Raw genomic sequence first — 20,062 nt, forward strand, 5'->3', positions numbered from 1 at the left:
ACTGTCTTTCTAGATTCCACATACGTGTGTTAATATATGATATTTGTCTTTCTTTTTCTAACTTACTTTTCTCTGTATAATAGCCTCTAGGTTCATTCACCTCATTAGAACTGACTTAAATGCATTCCTTTTTATAGCTGAGTAATATTCCATTGTGTATACACTATAACTTCCTTATCCATTCATCTGTCTATGGACATCAAGGTTGCTTCCAAGTCCTAGTTATTGTAAATAGTGCTGCAGTGAACATTGGGGTGTGTGTATCTTGTTCATTTATGGTTTCCTCCAGATATATGCTGAGCAGTGAGATTGCTAGGTCATATGGTGGTTTTATTCCTAGTTTTTTAATGAAATATCCATGCTATTCTACATAGTGGCCATATCCGTTTTTATTCCCACCAATGGTATAAGAGGGTTCCCTTTTCTCCACAACCTCTCTAGCACTTATTATTTGTAGACTTTTTGATGATGGCCATTCTGACCCATGTGAGATGTTTCCTCATTATAGTTTTGATTTGTATTTCTCTAATATTAAGCAATATTTAGCATCTTTTCATGTATTTATTAGCCATCTGCATGTCTCCTTTGGAGAAATGTCTGTTTATGTCTTCTATCTACTTTTTGATTGGGTTGTTCATTTTTCTGACATTGAGCTGCTGAACTGCTTTTTCATTTATTTTGTTTGTTATTTTCTCCCATTCAAGGGTTGTCTTTTCACTTTACGTATAGTATAATTTGTTGTGCAAAAGCTCTTAGATTTAATTAGGTCCCATTTATTTATTTTTGTATTTATTTCCATTACTCTAGGAGGTGGATTATAGAAGATCTTGTGATTTATATCAGAGACTGTTCTGCCTATGTTTTCCTCTAAGAGTTTTATAGTTTCTGGTCTTCTGTTTGGGTCTTTAATGCATTTTGACTATATTTTTGTGTATGGTGTTAGGAAGTGTTCTAATTTCATTCCTTTATAAGTAGCTGACCAGTTTTCCCAGCACTGCTTGTTGAAGAGTGTATCTTTTCTCCATTATACACTTTTTGCCTCCTTTTTTAAAGATAAAATGTGCATAAATGCATGGGTTTATCTCTGGGCTTTCTATCTTGCTCAATTAGTCTATATTTCTATTTTTGTGCCAGTACCATACTGTCTTGAGGACTGTAGCTTTGTAGTATAGTCTTAAGTCAGGAAGGTTGATTCCTCAAGTTTCATTCTTGTTTCTCAAGATTGCTTTGGCTATTCTGTGTCTTTTGTGCTTTCACACATATTGTGAAATTATTTGTTTTAGTTTTGCGAAAAATAACTTTGGTAATTTGATAGGGATTGCATTATATCTGTAGATTGCTTTTGGTAGTATAGTTGTTTTCACTATATTGATTCCTCCAGTCCAAGAACATGGTATATCTCTCCATCTGTTTGTGACATTTCTGATTTCTTCCATCAGCATCTTACAGTTTTTTGGATGCAGATGTTTTGCCTATTTAAGTAAACTTATACCTAAGTATTTTATCTTTTTGTTGCTGTTGTGAATAGGATGGTTTTCTTAATTTCTCTTTCTGATTTTTCATTGTTAATGTCTAGGAATACAAAAGGATTTCTGTATATTAACTTTATATACTGCAAGTTTACTATATTCATTGATTAATCTAGTATTTTTCTGGTGGCATCTTTAGGATTTTGTTTGTAGATATTCATGTTTTCTGCAAACAGAGTTTTTACTTCTTCTTTTCCAGTCTTGATTCATTTTATTTCTTTTTCGTCTGTGATTGCTGTGCTTGGACTTCCAAAACTATTTTGAATAATAGTGGTGAGACTGGGCACCCATGTCTTGTTCCTGATTTTAGAGGAAATGCTTTTCAGTTTTTCACCATTGAGTATAATGTTTTCTGTGGGTTTGTTGTGCATGGCCTTTACTGTGTTGACGTATGTTTCTTCTTTGCCTACTTTCTGAATTGTTTTTATCATAAATGATATTGAATTTTGTCAAAGTCTTTGTCAACATTTAATGAGATGATCATATGCTTTTATCTTTGAATCTGTTAGTATGGTGTTTCACATTGATTGATTTGTGGATATTGAAGAATCTTTGCATCCCTGGTATAATGCCCATTTGATGTTCACTTCAGTTCAATTCAGTCACTCAGTCGTGTCCAACTCTTTGTGACCCCATGAACCACAGCACACCAGGCCTCCCTGTCCCTCATCAACTCCCATAGTTCACCCAAAACCACGTCCATTGAGTTTGTGATCCCATCCAACCATCTCATCCTCTGTCGTCCCCTTCTTCACCTGCCCTCAATCTTTCCCAGCATCAGGGTCTTTTCCAGTGAGTCAGCTTTTTGCATCAGGTGGCCAAAGTATTGGCGCTTCAGTTTCAACAACAGTCCTTCCAGTGAACACCGAGGACTGATCTCCTTTAGGATGGACTAGTTGGATCTCCTTGCAGTCCAAGGGACCCTCAAGAGTCTTCTCCAACACCACAGTTCAAAGTATCAATTCTTCAGCACTCAGCTTTCTTTATAGTCCAACTCTCACATCCATACATGACCACAGGAAAAACCATAGCCTTGACTAGATGGAGCTTTGTTGACAAAGTAATGTCTCTGCTTTTTAATATGCTGTCTAGGTTGGTCATAACTTTTCTTCCACGGAGTAAGCGTCTTTTAATTTCGTGGCTACACTCACCATCTGCAGTGATTTTGCAGCCCAAAAAAATAAAGTCTGACACTGTTTCCCCATCTATTTGCCATGAAGTGATGGGACTGGATGCCATGATCTTTAGTTTTCTGAATGTTGAGCTTTAAGCCAACTTTTTCACTCTCCTCTTTCACTTTCATCAAGAGGCTCTTTAGTTCTTCTTCACTTTCTGCCATAAGGGTGGTGTCATCTGCATATCTGAGGTTATTGATATTTCTCCCAGCAATCTTGATTCCAGCTTGTGCTTCCTCCAGCCCAGCATTTCTTATGATGTACTCCACATATATGTTAAATAAGCAAGGTGACAATATATGGCCTTGATGTACTCCTTTTCCTATTTGGAACCAGTCTGTTGTTCCATGTCCAGTTCTAACTGTTGCTTCCTGACCTGCATACAGATTTCTCAAGAGGCAGGTCAAGTGGTCTGGGATTCCCATCTCTTTCAGAATTTTCCACAGTTTATTGTGATCCACACAGTCAAAGGCTTTGGCATAGTCAATAAAGCAGAAATAGATGTTTTTCTGGAACTCTCTTGCTTTTTCGATGATCCAGTGGATGTTGGCAATTTGATCTCTGGTTCCTCTGCCTTTTCTAAAACCAGCTTGAACATCTGGAAGTTCTTGGTTCACATATTGCTGAAGTCTGGCGTGGAGAATTTTGAGCATTACCTTCGTAGCATGTGAGATGAGTGCAGTTGTGCAGTAGTTTGAGCATTCTTTGTCATTGCCTTTTTTTGGGATTGGAATGAAAACTGACCTTTTGTGGTCCTATGGCCTATGCTGAGTTTTCCAAAATTACTGACATACTGAGTGCAACACTTTTACAGCATCATCATTTAGGATTTGAAATAGCTCAACTGGAATTCCATCAGCTCCACTAGCTTTGTTTGTGGTGATGGTTTCTAAGGCCCACCTGAATTCACATTCCAGGATGTGTGGCTCTAGGTGAGTGATCACAGCATCATGATTATCTGTGTCATGTACAGTTCTTCTGTGTTTTCTTGCCACCTCTTCTTAATATCTTCTGCTTCTGTTAGGTCCATTCCATTTCTGTCCTTTATTGAGCCCACTTTGCATGAAATGTTCCCTTGGTATCTCTGATTTTCTTGAAGAGACCTCTCATCTTTCCCATTCTCTTTTTTTCCTCTATTTCTTTGCATTGATCACTGAGGAAGGCTTTCTTATCTCTTCTTGCTGTTCTTTGGAACTCTACATTCAGATGCTTATATCTTTCCTTTTCTCCTTTGCTTTTCACTTCTCTTCTTTTCACAGCCATTTGTATGGCCTCCTCAGACAGCCATTTTGCCTTTTTGCATTTCTTTTTCTTGAGGATGGTCTTGATCCTTGTCTCCTGTACAATGTCATGAACCTCCATCCATAGTTCATCAGCCACTCTGTCTATCAGATCTAGTCCCTTAAATCTATTTCTCACTTCCACTGTATAATCGTAAGGGATTTGATTTAGGTCATACCTGAATGGTCTAGTGGTTTTCCCCACTTTCTTCATTTTCAGCCTGAATTTTGCCACAAGGAGTTCATGTTCTGAGCCACAGTCAGCTCCTGGTATTTTTTTTGCTGACTGTATAGAGCTTCTCCATCTTTGGCTGCAAAGAATATAATCAATCTGATTTCGGTGTTGGTCATCTGGTGAGGTCCATGTGTAGAGTCTTCTCTTGTGTTGTTGGAAGAGGGTGTTTGCTATGACCAGTGCATTCTCTTGGCAAAACTCTATTAGCCTTTGACCTGCTTCATTCTCTACTCCAAGGCCAAATTTGCCTGTTATTCCAGGTGTTTCTTGACTTACTACTTTTGCATTCCAGTACCCTATAATGTAGAGGATATCTTTTTTTGGGTTTTAATTCTAAAAGTTCTTGTAGGTCTTCACAGAACCGTTCAACTTCAGCTTCTTCAGCATTACTGGGTGGGGCATAGACTTGGATTACGAACAGAGATCATTCTGTCGTTTTTGAGGTTGCATCCAAGTACTGCATTTCGGATTCTTTTGTTGACTCTAATAGCTCCTCCTTTTTTTCTAAGGGGTTCCTGCCTACGGTAGTAGATATAATGGTCATCTGAGTTAAATTCACCCATTCAAGTCCATCTTAGTTTGCTGATTCCTAGAATGTCAACGTTCACTCTTGACATCTCCTGTTTGACCACTTCCAATTTGCCTTGATTCATGGACCTAACATTCCAATTTCTTATGTAATATTGCTCTTTACAGCATCAGACCTTGCTTCTATCACCAGTCACATCCACAACTGGTGTTGTTTTTGCTTTGGCTCCATCCCTTCATTTTTTCTGGAGTTATTTCTCTACTGGTCTCCAGTAGCATTTTGGGGACCTACCGACCTGGGAAGTTCATCTTTCAGTGTCCTATTGTTCTGCTTTTTCATACTGTTCATGGGGTTCTCAAGGCAAGAATACTGAAGTGGTTTGCCTTTCCCTTCTCCATTGGACCACATTCTGTCAGACCTCTTCACCATGACCCATCTATCTTGGGTGGCCCCACACAGCATGGCTTAGTTTCACTGAGTTAGACAAGGCTGTGGTCCATGTGATCAGATTAGCTAGTTGTCTGTGATTGTGGTTTCAGTCTGTCTGCCCTCTGATGCCCTCTCTCAGAGCCTACCATCTTACTTGGGTCTCTTACCCTGGACATGGAGTATCTCCTCTCGGCTGCTGCCCCTGACGTTGGACGTGGGGTAGCTCTTCTCAGCTTCTCCTGCTCCACCACTGCTGCACTGCGATCATGATGTATGATCTTTTTAAGGTGTTGTTGGATTCTGTTTGCTAGAATTTTGTTGAGGATTTTTGCATATATGTTCATCAGTTATACTAGCCTGTAATTTTCTTATTTTGTGGCATCTTTGTCTGGTTTTGGTATTATTGTGATACCAGGGTATAGAATGAGTTCAAGAATTTTCCTTCCTCTGTGATTTCCTGGAAGAGTTTGACTAGGATAGGTGTTAACTCTTCTCTAAGCTTTTGGTAGAATTTGCCTAGGTGGTCATCTGCATGCGTCCCAAGTTGCTTCAGTCATGTCCAGCTCTTTGCAACCACATGGACTGCAGCCTGCCAGGCCCCTCTGTCCATGGGATTCTCTAAGCTAGAATACTTGAGTGGGTCACCATGCTGTCCTCCAAGGGATCTTCCTGACCCAGGGATGGAACCCGTGTCTCTTATATCTCTTACATTGGCAGGCAGATTCTTTACCACTAGTGCTACATGGGAAGCCCATGTAGCCATCTACCCCTGCCATTTGTTTGTTGGAAGATTTTTTTATTATAGTTTTGATTTCTGTGCTTGTGATTGGTCTGTTCATATTTTCTATTTCTTCCTGGTTTAATTTTGGAAGATTATACATTTCTAATAATTTGTCAATTTCTTCCAGGTCATCCAATTTTATTGGCATATAGTTGCTCATGGTAGTCTCATGACCCTTTGTATTTCTGTATTGTCTGTTGTAACTTCTTTTTCATTTGTTATTTTATTGATTTGTGTCTTTTCCCTTTTTTTCTTGATGAGTCTGGCTAGTGGCTTTGCAATTTTGTTTATCTTCTTGAAGAATCAACTTTTAGTTTTATTGATCTTTGCTCTAGTCTCTTTCATTTCTTTTGCACTTCTTTTGCTATGATCGTTGTGATTTCTTTCCTTCTACTAATTTTGGATTTTTGTTGTTGTTGTTCTTCTTCTTTTTTTAGTTGCTTTAGGTGCAGTGTTACATTTATGATGCCTCTTGTTTCTTGATTTGGAATTGTATTGCTATAAACTTCCCTCTTAGCACTACTTTCCCTGCATCCCACAGATTTTAAGTTGTCTTTCTTGTCATTTGTTTTTAGCCATATTTTGATTTCTTCTTGATTCTTCAGTGATCTGTTGGTTCTTTGTAAGTGTATTGTTTAACCTCCATGTGCTTGTGTTTTTCATAGTTCTTTTTTTCTATAATTGATATCTAATCTTACAAAGCTGTGATCAGAAAAGATACTTGAAATGATTTCAATTTTTAGAAATTTACCAGGCTTGATTTGTGGCCCAGGATATGATCTATCCTAGAGAATATTCCATGTGCATCTGAGAAAAAAGTGAAATTTATTTTTTGGGAATGAAATGCCAATAGATATCAATTAGGTCCAACTTGTCCTATGTATCATTTATAGCTTGTGTTTCATTACTAATTTTCTGTCTGGATGATTTGTCCATTGATGTGACTGTGATATTAAAGTCTCCCACTATTATTGTGTTACTGTCAATTTCCTCTTTAATAGTTGTTAGCATATGTCTTACGTTTTGAGGTGCTCCTATGTTGGGTGTATGTATACTTATAATTTTTATGTCTTCTTGGAATGGTCCCTTGATCATTATGTAGTGTCCTTTGTCTCTTGTAACAATCTTTGTATTAAAGTCTATTTTATCTAATATGAATATTGCTACTCCTGCTTTCTTTTGATCTCTCTTTGCATGGAGTATCTTTCCAGCTACTCACTTTCAGACTATATGTGTCCTTAGGTTTGAAGTGTTTCTCTTGAAGACAGCATATATAGGGATCTTGCTTTTGTATCCATTCAGCCAATCTATGTCTTTGAGTTGGAGAATCTAGGCCATTTACATTTAAGGTAATCATTGATAAGTATGATCCTGTGAACATTTGATTTATTGTTTTGAATTTGTTTTTATAGGCCTTTTCTGTCTTTCTTGTCTGGAGACATCCTTTAGCATTTGTTAAAGAGCTGATATGGTGGTGTTGGATTCTCTTAGATTTTGATTGTCTGTAAAACTTTGGATTTCTCTTCTGAATCTGATAGAGATCGTTGCTGGGTAGTTGGTTGTATGTTGTTTTCTTTCATCACTTTAAATATATCCTGCCATTCTCTTCTTGCCTGCAGAGTTTTTGTTGAAAGATCAGCTGTTAGCATTATGGAAATCCCCTTGTATGTCATTTGTTGTTTTCCTTGCTACTTTTAATATTTGTTCTTTCTGTTTAATTTTTGTTAGTTTGATTTTTTGGCATACTTCCCCTTGGGTTTATCATGGATGGGACTCTCTGGGCTTCCTGGACTTGGGTGGCTATTTCCCTCCCATTTTAGGGAAGTTTTCTACTATAATCTCCTTGCATATTTTCTCATGCCCTTTCCTTTCGTCTTCTTCTTCTGGGACTCCTATGATTTGAATGTTGGAGCTCTTAGTGTTGTCTCAGAGGTCTCTGAGGCTGTCCTCATTTCTTTAATATGTAAGGTGAGACACTTTTGGATTTATAATGACACTCAAAATGAGCATTTGTACTGACCAAGAATATAAAGCAGTTTGGAAAAGAAAATATATTATTTTATTCAGATATTTATAATACCTCCAGTACTGTAATCTAGTGGCTAGTGGAAAGTTTTGAGTATATAGTATTATTCTTTAATTCCAGGAAAGTAGGGGAAGAGAGAGGAGGTATATTTTTATTGAACACTTACTATGTTCCAGGTATTTATTCTAAGTGTTTTGAATATGTTATCTTGCTTAGATCTCCCAACAATTTAATTTGTAAGTATTATTTATAAAGTTTATTTTATAGATTAGAATTCTGAAGTGTAAAGGCTTTAGTAAATCTTTCAGTCAAAATACAAACACAGGTGGTCTAGATTTGTTCAATATGGTTTATAGACATTTAAACAGACTTCAAAACTAAGTTCTATTTGTATATTATTTAGACTGTAAAATAATAGTGAATACATTTAACAGGTATTTGTTGACCTCCTGGCCAGTTTTTCAAAAGCCCTGTAGTTAATATGACGAAATTATTTGAAGCATTTTCAATTGCTAGCCATTCTAAAGTGGATTTGGTCCTTGTGTTTGTTAGAGTTCTAGAAAAGTACTTAGATTTATTACTGGAAATTCTATTATGATCTAATTATAGTGGCTCATTAACTGGAAAGCAACACTATAATAAGAAACAATAAAGCAGTTTCTATTTTAGCTAGTCTTTATTTTTCTCTCTAACTACAGAAGAAATATCTAAAAATATCCATTAAGGGACACTAATGTACTATTACTTACTTAGAGATCATTATATCTACTACCCATTATATCTACTACTGTGGGCAAGAATCCCTTAGAAGAAATGGAGTAGCCCTCAGAGTCAACAAAAGAGTCTGAAATGCAGTATTTGGGTGCAATCTCAAGAATGACAAAATGATCTCTGTTTGTTTCCAAGGTAAAGCTTTCAATACAACAGTAATCCAAGTATATGCCCCAACCACTAATGCTGAAGAAGCTGCAGTTGAATGGTTCTATGAAGATTTACAAGACCTTCTAGAACTTACACCTAAAAAAGTTATCCTTTTCATCATAAGGGACTGGAATGCAAAAGAAGGAAGTCAAGAGATACCTGGAGTAACAGGCAAATTTGTCCTGGGAGTACAAAATGAAGCAAGGCAAAGGCTAACATAGTTTTACCAAGAGAATGCACTGGTCATAGCAAATAACCCTCTTCCAATAACACAAGAGATGACTCTACACATGGACATCACCAGATTGTCAATACCTAAATCAGGTTGATTACATTCTTGGCAGCAAAAGATGGAGAAGCTCTATACATACAGCAAAAACAAGACCAGGATCTGACTGTGGCTCAGATCATGAACTACTTATTGCCAAATTCAGATTTAAATTGAAGAAAGTAGGGAAAACCATTAGACCATTTCAGGTATGACCTAAATCCAATCCCTTATGAATATACAGTGATATTGACAAACAGATTCAAGAGATTAGATCTGATAGACAGTGCCTGGAGAACTTCTATGGACGGAGGTTTGTGACATTGTACAGGAGGCAGTGATCCAGACGATTCCCAAGAAAAAGAAATGCAAAAAGGCAAAATGGTTGTCTGAGGAGGGCTTGCAAATAGCTGAGAAAAGAAGAGAAGCAAAAGGCAAGGGAGAAAAGGAAAGATATACTCATCTGAATGCAGAGTTCCAAAGAATACCAAAGAGAGATAAGAAAGCCTTCCTCAGTGAACAATGCAAAGAAATAGAGGAAAACAATAGAATGGGAAAGGATAGAGATCTCTTCAGGAAAATTAGAGATACCAAGGGAACATTTCATGCAAAGATGGGTTCAATAAAGGACAGAAATGGTATGGACCTAACAGAAGCAGAAAATATTAAGAAGAGGTGGCAAGAATACACAGAAGAACTATACAGAAAAGATCTTCATGACCCAGATACCACGATGGTGTGACCACTCACCTAGAGCCAGACATCCTGGAATGCAAAGTCAAGTGGGCCTTAGAAAGCATCACTAGGAGCAAAACTAGTGGAGGTGATGGAATTCCAGTTGAGCTATTTCAAATCCTAAACGATGATGCTGTGAAAGTGCTGCACTCAGTATGCCAGCAAATTTGGAAAACTCAGCAGTTGCCACAGGACTGGAAAGGTCAGTTTTCATTCCAATCCCAAAGAAAAGCAATGCCAAAGAATGTTCAAACTACCACATTTTGCACTCATCTCACACTCTGGCAACGTAGTGCTCAAAATTCTCGAAGCCAGAACTTCAGCAATACGTGAACCGTGAAATTCCAGATGTTCAAGCTGGATAGAGAAAAGGCAGAAGAACCAGAGGTCAAATTGCCAACTTCTATTAGATCATCGAAAAAGAAAGAAAGTTCCAGAAAAATATCTGCTTCTGCTTTATTGACTGCACCAAAGCCTTTGATTATGTGGATCACAGCAAACTGTGGAAAATTCTTCAAGAGATGGGAGTACCAGGCCAACTTACCTCCCTCCTGAGAAATCTGTATGCAGATCAAGAAGCAACAGTTAGAACCAGATATGGAACAACGGACTGGTTCCAAATTGGGAAATGAGTACGTCAAGGCTGTACATTGTCACCCTGTTTATTTAATTTACATGCAGAGTACATCATGTGAAATGTGGGGCTGGATGAATTACTGGCTGGAATCAAGATGGCTAGGAGAAATATCAATAACCTCAGATATGCAGATGACACTACCCTTATGGCAGAAAGTAAAGAAGAACTAGAGAGCCTCTTTATGAAAGTGAAAGAGGAAAGTGAAAAATTTGGCTTAAAACTAAACATTCAAAAAATGAAGATCATGGCATCTGGTCCCATCACTTCATGACAAATGGCTGGGAAAACAATGGAAACAGTGAGAGACTCTTTTGGGGGGGCTCCAAAATCACCTCAGATGGTGACTGCAGCCATGAAATTAAAAGACATTTGCTCCTTGTAAGAAAAGCTATGACCAACCTAGACAGCATATTAAAAAGCAGAGACATTACTTTGCCAACAAAGTCCATCTAGTCAAGGCTATGATTTTTCCAGTAGTCATGTATGAATATGAGATTTTGACTGTAAAGAAAGCTGCGTGTTTAAGAATTGATGGTTTTGAACTGTAGTTTTGGCAAAGACTCTTATTGAGGGTCTCTTGGACTGCAAGGAGATCCAGCCAGTCCATCCTAAAGGAAATCATTCCTGAATAGTCACTGAAAGGACTGATGCTGAAGCTGAAACTGCAATGCTTTGGCCACCTGATGCGAAGAACTAACTCACCGGAAAAGACCCTGATGCTGGGAAATGGCACCCCACTCCAGTACTCTTGCCTGGAAGATCCCATGGACGGAGGAGCCTGGTAGGCTACAGTCCGTGGGGTCGCTAAGAGTCGGACACGACTGAGCGACTTCACTTTCACTTTTCCCTTTCATGCACTGGAGAAGGAAATGGCAACCCACTCCAGTATTCTTGCCTGGAGAATCCTAGGGACGGCGGAGCCTGGTGGGCTGCCGTCTATGGGATCGCACAGAGTCGGACACGACTGAAGCGACTTAGCAGCAGCAGCAGCTGGGAAAGATTGAAGGCAGGGGGAAAAGGGGTCGACAGAGGATAAGATGGTTTAATGGCATCAGTGTCTCAATGGACATGAGTTTGAGCAAGCTCTGGGTGTTGGTGATGGGGTCACAAAGAGTCAGACACCACTGTGACAGTAAGCTGAACTGCCTGCATGAATTACTAGTATTGTGTAAAATGCATAGGGAATGTAGACCATTGAGCTGACTGAAAAATGGATTCAGTACAGCTTTTCTAACACAAGGAGTAGTTGACAAATATTAAATATTATGTGCTGATTTTTGTGTTGTGAATGTCACATGGGTTGTTTAATCATGACTGCACAAACATGGGCAGATGTAAAACAATTACATAAGTACCACAAATATTTAGGGGCAGAGATTGCAGTAGCAATAAAGTGTTTCAATGTATACTACATCTTTTTGGTGCTCATTTTATTGACTTTATTATTTTTATTTCCTTTTAGTTCAGTTACGATGATATGTGTGTGTTCTGCGCTAATATATGTGGACTCTAACATGGAATGTTCAATATATCTGTTCTGTTTTCTTGAGTTATTATACAATGAACAGCTTTTAGTGAGACTTGTTCTTTTATTGACCAATTCCATTTAATATGCAGAATGAGCAGCTGCCGATCAATATTAGTATCCTTAGAAAACAGTTCTCGAATCCCCATGTATTTTTTTTCTGCTGACTTAGAAGACCAATGACATATTTCAAATCTTTAGTATCAAACTCTCATGTCCAGTGTAACTTAGAAAAAGTTATGTTTGTTTTTAAAGATCCATAGACGCATTTGTAAAGTCTGTTATGAAGTTGGCAAAGACATGTTATTTTTAAGTATATTTAATTTAAATATGTCAAGGCTTTACCTGAAGTACATTTTACTTACTTGAAAGCAAAATTTAAAATGCATTGCAGTTTAATGAACGTATTGCCATTCTGTCAGCAATCAAGATCCAAATCCAGATTTATTTTCTTTCTCTCCCTCTCTTCATTGCCCCACCCCCAGTTTGTGCAAGTATCAGTGTGCTAAGTCACTTCAGTCCTGTCTGACTCTTAGCAACCTGCTGGGCTGTATCCCTCCAGGCTCCTCTGTCCATGGCAAGAATGCTGAAGTGGGTTCTCACTCCCTTCTCCAGGGAATCTTCTCAATCCAGGGATCAAATCTGCATTTCTTATGTCTCAGTGCATTGGCAGGCAGGTTCTTTACCCGTATTGCCACTTGGGAAGTCCATGTCAAGTACAGTTTACACCAAATCCTGACATTTTTCTGCACACTCCCCAAGTGTTTCCTACAACTTTAGCTTGAGACTTAACACTTTGCTTCTTAACTACTGTAGCCTTTCGATTGATCTGACTTTCAGATTTTTCTTCACTCAGTCCATTCTGCAAATTGGTAGCTGAGTAATCTTCTGAATCCATTGTTCTAATGGTGTCCCAGCTTTGCTGAAAGGTTGCTGAAAAAGGCTGCCAGTTGCTTCTGATTCTAAGGCTTTTTTTTTTTTTTTTTTTGGCTTGGCCAAGAGGACTCTCCACAGTGTTGGTTCTTCATCTCTGTTTCTGCCCTTTATTTAAGGTCTGCTCTTTTTTCATTGCACTCTTGCCTATTTTGATTTGTTCTCTAGGACTGGAATGCTCCAACTCTCTCCTATTTGTTGTCTGATTCCTACATGGCTCTCAAGGCTTACGTACTTTGGGAAAATATTCCCTTGACTGTCCTAGTCTACAGTGGCCTTTTTTTCTCTCATGAGATTTAGGGCAGCTTCCTGTGAATAACACAGTTTTTACTTTTGTGGATTGTTAGGTATTTAATATTTTTATTTAGTAAAACTTAAAAACAGCATTTTGTTTGCTATCATTCTTTCTTAGGGATTTTTCTGGGCCAGTTTACAGTACAGTTTAGAGAGATCTACCACTTTCTCCTTTAAGGCAGCTTGGGATCATACACAGGCTATGTGCTAGAGAGAGTGCCTCTCCCTGAACCACCTCTATGTTTTCTTGACCTACATATCTGGATAGTGTTGGAACTCTTATTTTACTAACATGAAGAGTTGCATTGTATTTATGATATTTAAATCTTTAGGCAGTATTTCAACCTTGAATCAGAATATCTGGGCTAGTTTTATCTCTGCTATTCATTGGCTGCTTAAAACATGAAGAAAAACCTCTTAGATGATTAGTTTCTTTATATGTGAAATTTATTAATAGTATTAGTAACAAACCTCTCATTTTGCAGGGTTATTCTGAGTCTTGAACATAAGAATCATTTAGTGGTACATTAATAACTTTATAATGTTTTATAATACATTACTTAATATTATACTTAACCCATTTGGGGGCACTTAATATTATCTCATTCAATAACTCATTGAACCCTCACAATAACTCTATAAGGGGACAACTCCGTGCTTGAGGAAACTGGACAGCATAATAACCGCCAGATCATAAATGGTCAGTGGTTGTGCTGGAGTAGACATCTGGCAGTGTGACTTGGGATCCTAGTTGTAGCCATGCTATCACACTGCTTTTCTGTAAGTAGCACTGTTAGTTTAGCCACCACTGCCCTGTGCCTTTATGATTTGCCTTCTCAGCCAAAAGTTTAGTAATTTCAGGGACATCTCAAGTCAAGTCAATTGTGAATTCAAATCCTGGAACTTTTTTTCCATTTTCATTTTAGTTTAAAAAACAGGAAGAAAGCAAATACAATGTCTGAACACTCACAATAACAAACCAACTTAGTGATTAAAAGAACAGAAGGCTGTGTAAATTAGGGGACAATCATATGCTAAAATTCATGCATTTTGAGCTTATTTTATTTATTATTGGAAGTTAGAGAATTCAATATCTTAACAATGAAAACAATGTAGATATGATGTACAAACTATATAAAGACAGTTTGGGAACTTAAGAGCCTTAATCTTTTTATCTATTTTAGGACTTTCTGGGACAAGTGTTTTGTACATTGGGGGAGATTGTTGGTTCACAGGGAAGTCGCCTGGAAAAGTCCATAGTGTAAGTATTTTTTTTAATTTTATACAATGAAATGTTAACTTTTCATTTTCTATTTTGAAAGTTTTGAATTGATGAATATGTGGTTATAGACTGAAACTGTGTTTTAAAATCTTGAGTTTTTTACTTCCAACAAATCATTTTGACATTTTTGTAAAGGATAATTTGTATTTCAGCCGTCATATGCCATCCTACAAAATGTTCACAAAATGAAATGAGAAAATTTAAGCAAGAAAATATGTTGTCTTCCTTTTGGTTTTAGTATTATTTCTTAGATACAGTACTTTTTGAAGAAGAGATTTTACTTCTTTGGGCCAGTGAGTATATGTAGTACTACTTTTTATATTTAATAAATGCATGTTTAGTGATTGAGATTTTAATAATAATTTTTACCGAAAAATTTGCCTGAAAAGAAGGCAATGTATAAATGTTAAGAAAAGGTAGTCACTAAGAATTATATTTTTTGTATTCACCTTCAATTATGGAAATAATCTTTAATTTCCAGATTAATTGCATAGGCTGATCTATTTTCTCTAGTTCCATATAAGACAATAAACAAACTATAGACATTCCCCCTAATCTTTTCCTCTCCTCTTCATCCTTCTTCTCCCGTCCCCAAATTTTGATGTTTTGGATTCAGTTAACTTTTTAAACATCAAAAATCTAGGAAGATCTAAGGCAACTGCAGACTGAGCCACAATGTCTAAAAGTTTGGCGAGTTTTGAAGTCTCTGTCTTCACCAATCTTTTAAGAATCTCAAACTCATAAAATAATTATGTCAAAACCCCTGAAATCTATTCACCTTTGACATCAAAATGATTGAAACGATTAAAGCATCATTCTCACATTTCCTATATATAATGAAACTTCATATTTAGTGTGTTTTTCTTGCGTTAATAAGAAGTCTATAAATTCTAATTTCTTTTATTTAACTTGATTTTCTTTGAAAATTATTGTGGAATATCAGTAGGAAAGCTTTTGCATACCAACTGCCTTTTAAACATTCTTTTCACATGTAATTTGTTTTTATATCATTGTGGGACTTGGAAGGATTATAGGATTTGGTTCAAATATATTTAAGCTCACTTTAATAAACCAATGATAAATAATCTATAAAGAAAATATAAATATTTTTATTAAGCATATATAATTCTTATTGCATTGTTTAGGCTAGTGAGGTAGGCCCATAAGCATTCTCAGAAAATTACTAAAACACCCTTTCTTTTGTTAAAAAAAATAATCAGCATTATCTATTCATGCCACCTTAACTATGCATTTAATATTCTTTGAGAGAAAACAAAAGAAGTAAAAATGTAGAGTTTTTATTTCAGAGTAATAGAACAGAGATTTTTAAGGAAATTTCACTAATATTTTTAAATTGCTAATTTTATTAAACAGTTTTATTTCATTTTATTTTTTCCATAAAAGGAAATCATAACTCATTTTAGAAAACTCTTAAATACCATAGAATTTTTCTCAGTGGAAAATCAGCTTTATATTAGTCTTCAGTACAGTTCAGTCACTCAGTTGTGTCCAACTCTTTGCGACCCCATGGACTGCAGCACACCAGGCTTCCCTGTCTATCACCAACTCCTAGAGCTTGATCAAACTCATGTTCACCGAGTCAGTGATGCCATCCAACCATCTTATCCTCTGTCATCCCTTTTTCCTCCTGCCTTCAATCTTTCCTAGCATCAGGGTCTTTTCCAGTGAGTCAGTTCTTCTCATCAGGTGGCCAAAGTATTGGAGTTTCAGCTTCAGCATCAACCCTTCCAATGAATATTCAGGCCTGATTTCCATTAGGACTGACTGGTTGGATCTCCTTGCAGTCCAAGGGACTCTCAAGAGTCTTCTCCAACACCAAAAGTTCGAAAGCATCAATTCTTCAGTGCTCAGCTTTCTTTATAATCCAACTCTCACATCCATACATGACTACTGGAAAAATCATAGCTTTGACTATATGGAAACATGCAAAATATTAGTCGTGACAGATAAATAAATACTAAAAAATATTAGTCTTGAAACATGCAAAAAGTTGTTATTATATTGACCAGTATGTGGTAAATAGAATGTAGTGTAAGATGTGGTCCTTATTCAACTAATTCAGTAAGTTCTACTACACAAGACCAACAGAAGCAAATTCATTCTATGGAGTGAAGATTCCTAGGGTAGTGACTGACAGAATATGCCAAATGTAGGGAGTACTTGCCCACAATTGAGTCATAATGATTTTACATAATCAGTAAGGATAAAATGCTCTTTAGATTTTTCTAAGCTTCTACTGAAGCTGGGGTAGCACAAATGAAGCAAAACCTTGGAAACCTTTTCAGACAACATGGATCATTATAACTACATGTTTTGCTTCATCTGTAGGATAGACCTCCCTGTAGCTCAAATGGTAAAGAATCTGCCTGCGAATCAGGAGACCAGGGTTCAATCCCTGTGTTGGGAAGTTCCTCTGGAGAAAGGAATGGCAATCCACTCCAGTATTCTTGCCTGGAGAATTCCATGGACAGAGAAGCCTGGCAGGCTACAGTCTGTGGGGTTGCAAAGAGTCGGACACGACTGAGTGACTAACACACATAGGATATTTTGTAATTTAGGCAAGTTTATCATAAGTGTTAATATTATACCTTATTGAGAAAGATATAATTCATTCATTTTTTAAGTATGTGTGCTGCTAAGTCACTTCAGTCATGTCCGATTCTGTGCGACCCCATAGACGGCAGCCCACCAGGCTCCCCCGTCCCTGGGATTCTCCAGGCAAGAACACTGGAGTGGGTTGCCATTTCCTTCTCCAGTGCATGAAAGTGAAAAGTGAAAGTGAAGTCGCTCAGTCGTGTCCGACCCTTAGCGACCCCATGGACTGCAGCCTACCAGGCTCCTCTGTCCATAGGATTTTCCAGGCAAGAGTACTGGAGTGGGTTGTGCTAATCTTATATTCAAAGTCTCCCTTTGGCTCTATTGGGTAACCTTACCAGATACATTCACATTAAGGAAAGGGCTTAAAGGTGGGCTTATTGTTAAAATTGTGGAAGATGTTTTGATTTTCTAAGTAAGTTTAGCTAGGCAAGTGTTAGTACTAAATGGGTAATGAAGTGTAGAGTTTGAGTATAGCAAATAAATTGACTACAAAAAGAACCAAAGAAGAAACTGTAAGAATTATAGAATGGTGGCCTATTACATAAAGGAATTAAATTAGATACTTGAGATAAAGAGAACAGAGGAAAGAGATGAGAGGGTTCTCAGGAGATTAATCAGAGGTAGGACAGTACAACAGTACAAGCGAATACATTTAGCTTGCTAGTAGAAGGATATTTTGGACTTATTCATCAAAGCATCAGTAACATGTTCTCTCACCTGAGCAGTTACTCCAACCCAGGTGGATATTGGATTAGATAAAACACACAAACAAATATTTTGTAGTCACCCACCCTCTTGCTAGAGAAAATACTGGCTTTTATTAAAAACTCTGTGTGTGTGTGTATCTGTGCTCAGTCATGTATGACTCTTTGTAACCCTGTGGAGTATAGCACACCAGGCTCCTCTGTCCATGGAATTTTCCAGGCAAGAGTACTGGAGTGAGCTGCCATTTCCTACTTCAGGGGATCTTCCTGACAGGAATCAAACCCATGTCTCTTGTGGCTCCTGCATTGGCGGGTGGATTCTTTTCCACTGTGCCACCTGGGAAACTTTAAAAACTCTAGCTATGAGAAAGGTATTTGTCTAGAGAAAGGGGAACATGTGAATTAAAGAACCAAGTCCACTGGCTAAGCATTCTGTCTTGGGGTCTTGGAAGTTCAAGTGCTTTGAGAAAAGATACAGCTTCTATTCAAATGGCATGCCACCTCCTTGCCTCACCTTCAAACGAAAAGCAATCTAAACTATTCATAGTTTTTGTCTGAAGGAGCATGGTTTGGTGGAGGACAAAAGTGAAATATTGCTTGCATGGAAGCTGTATTGCTCATAGTGTCTAAGTAAGGCTTCATAGCAACTGGTGTACTCCATCTATGTGTTCAGATTCCACACTTATTCCTGCTATCTCCTGATCAGTGCCACCTTTTTTCCATGTATTTGACTCTTTTGAACAAATCTAATGCACAGATGGTAGGGAGAGATGGGAAGATTGGAAGATATGGCATTTCAGTGGAAGAGGGAATGGCTTTGGAAGAAAGGATAGAGCCAGGTTGGGTACTGGAGTTGATGCAAAGTCAGGGAACTGTTTTCCCTGACAACTTCTAAAGATTTCATGTTTTAACACATGATATATAAAAATAGTGGAATAAATGAAAGCCTGGTAGAAATGATGAAGTTCATATTGGACAAATAGTATAATATACATTTAACATGCAGATCTTACATATATTTCTCATAGTCCATTTTGCTTTCTCCCATCTTTCACCTCCCTATGAACAGCTCTAGCCAGACTTAGCTATCTAGGGCAAAGATAATATTGTAGGATCATCATTAAAGATGTTTTCATGGTCTGTTTCTCACGGCTGGAGATAGAGATTTGTAAACTCTTCTGCAGCTATTACCTTTGGCAGTTTTGTTCAAGAGTTAGGCAATTTTTTCTGTGTGGTTAGGTATAGGCTTAAGAATAGTAGCACAAGACACCTCCTGAGGCAGATAATCTACCTGCAATTAACACAAATGGCTCATTGTGAACTTTAGAAGTCTTGTGTCCCATAGATTATTTATCTTAAATAACATCATCCAGAGATTTAGTGTTTTAGATTAGAGTTTTGTTTTCCAAATAGTATCTCATTTATGTTCTAAGTTATTAAAAATATTCCCTTGTTTTCTTCTCTATAAATGGCCTAGTTTAAATTATTTTTGGCTAAGATATTGAGAAGAATGTGTGTCACTTCTTAGTTGCAATTGTGTTGTAATATATCCTCAGAGATGGCCTTTTTAAAAATGATGTTAAATATTAAATCTGGAATTTTAGTATGACCAGTGCCAAGGGACTGGAATTTTAGTGTGACCAGTGCCAAGGGACTGCCAAATTGCCAAGGGAACACACTGGGTATAGCAAACACCCTCTTCCAACGACACAAGAGAAAACTCTACACATGGACATCACTAGAGGGTCAATGCTGAAATCAAGTTGTCTATACTCTTTGCAGTTGAAGATGGAGAACCTGTTGTTTTGGTCAGCAAAAACAAGACCAGGCGCTGACAGTGGCTCAGATCATGAACTCCTTATGGCAAAATTCACACTTAAATTGAATTCAGTAGGGAAAATCACTAGGCCAATCAGTATGACCTAAATCAAATCCCTTATGATTATACAATGGAAGTAACAAACAGATTCAAGGGATTAGATCTGATAGAGTGCCTGAAGAACTATGGAGGGAGGTTCAGGGCATTGTACAGAAGGTGGTGTTCAAAACCATCCACAAGAAAAAGAAATACAAAAAGGCAAAATGCCTGTCTCAGGTGACCTTACAAATGGCTGAAAAGAAGTTCAAGGCAAAGAAATAGAGGAAAACAATAGAATGGGA

General features: G+C 37.4%; 1 protein-coding gene across 2 annotated transcripts in view; it reads left to right on the forward strand.

Annotated features, from left to right (window-relative positions):
• The window catches only part of CPNE8 (copine 8), a 268,048-nt gene that overhangs the window by 83,427 nt on the left and 164,559 nt on the right, over positions 1-20,062 (forward strand). Inside the window, exons 6-7 of one of the 2 annotated variants that reach the window (XM_081483375.1) lie at positions 9,353-9,355; positions 14,482-14,558. In XM_081483375.1, the coding sequence (XP_081339501.1) occupies positions 9,353-9,355; positions 14,482-14,558 (80 nt within the window). The remainder of the gene's footprint in view (positions 1-9,352; positions 9,356-14,481; positions 14,559-20,062) is intronic. The other variant, XM_081483374.1, reaches the window with a different exon arrangement.

Source organism: Giraffa tippelskirchi, chromosome 4 (genome assembly GCF_054371585.1).
Source record: "Giraffa tippelskirchi isolate mGirTip1 chromosome 4, T2T-mGirTip1v1.2.pri, whole genome shotgun sequence".
NCBI lineage: Eukaryota > Metazoa > Chordata > Mammalia > Artiodactyla > Giraffidae > Giraffa > Giraffa tippelskirchi.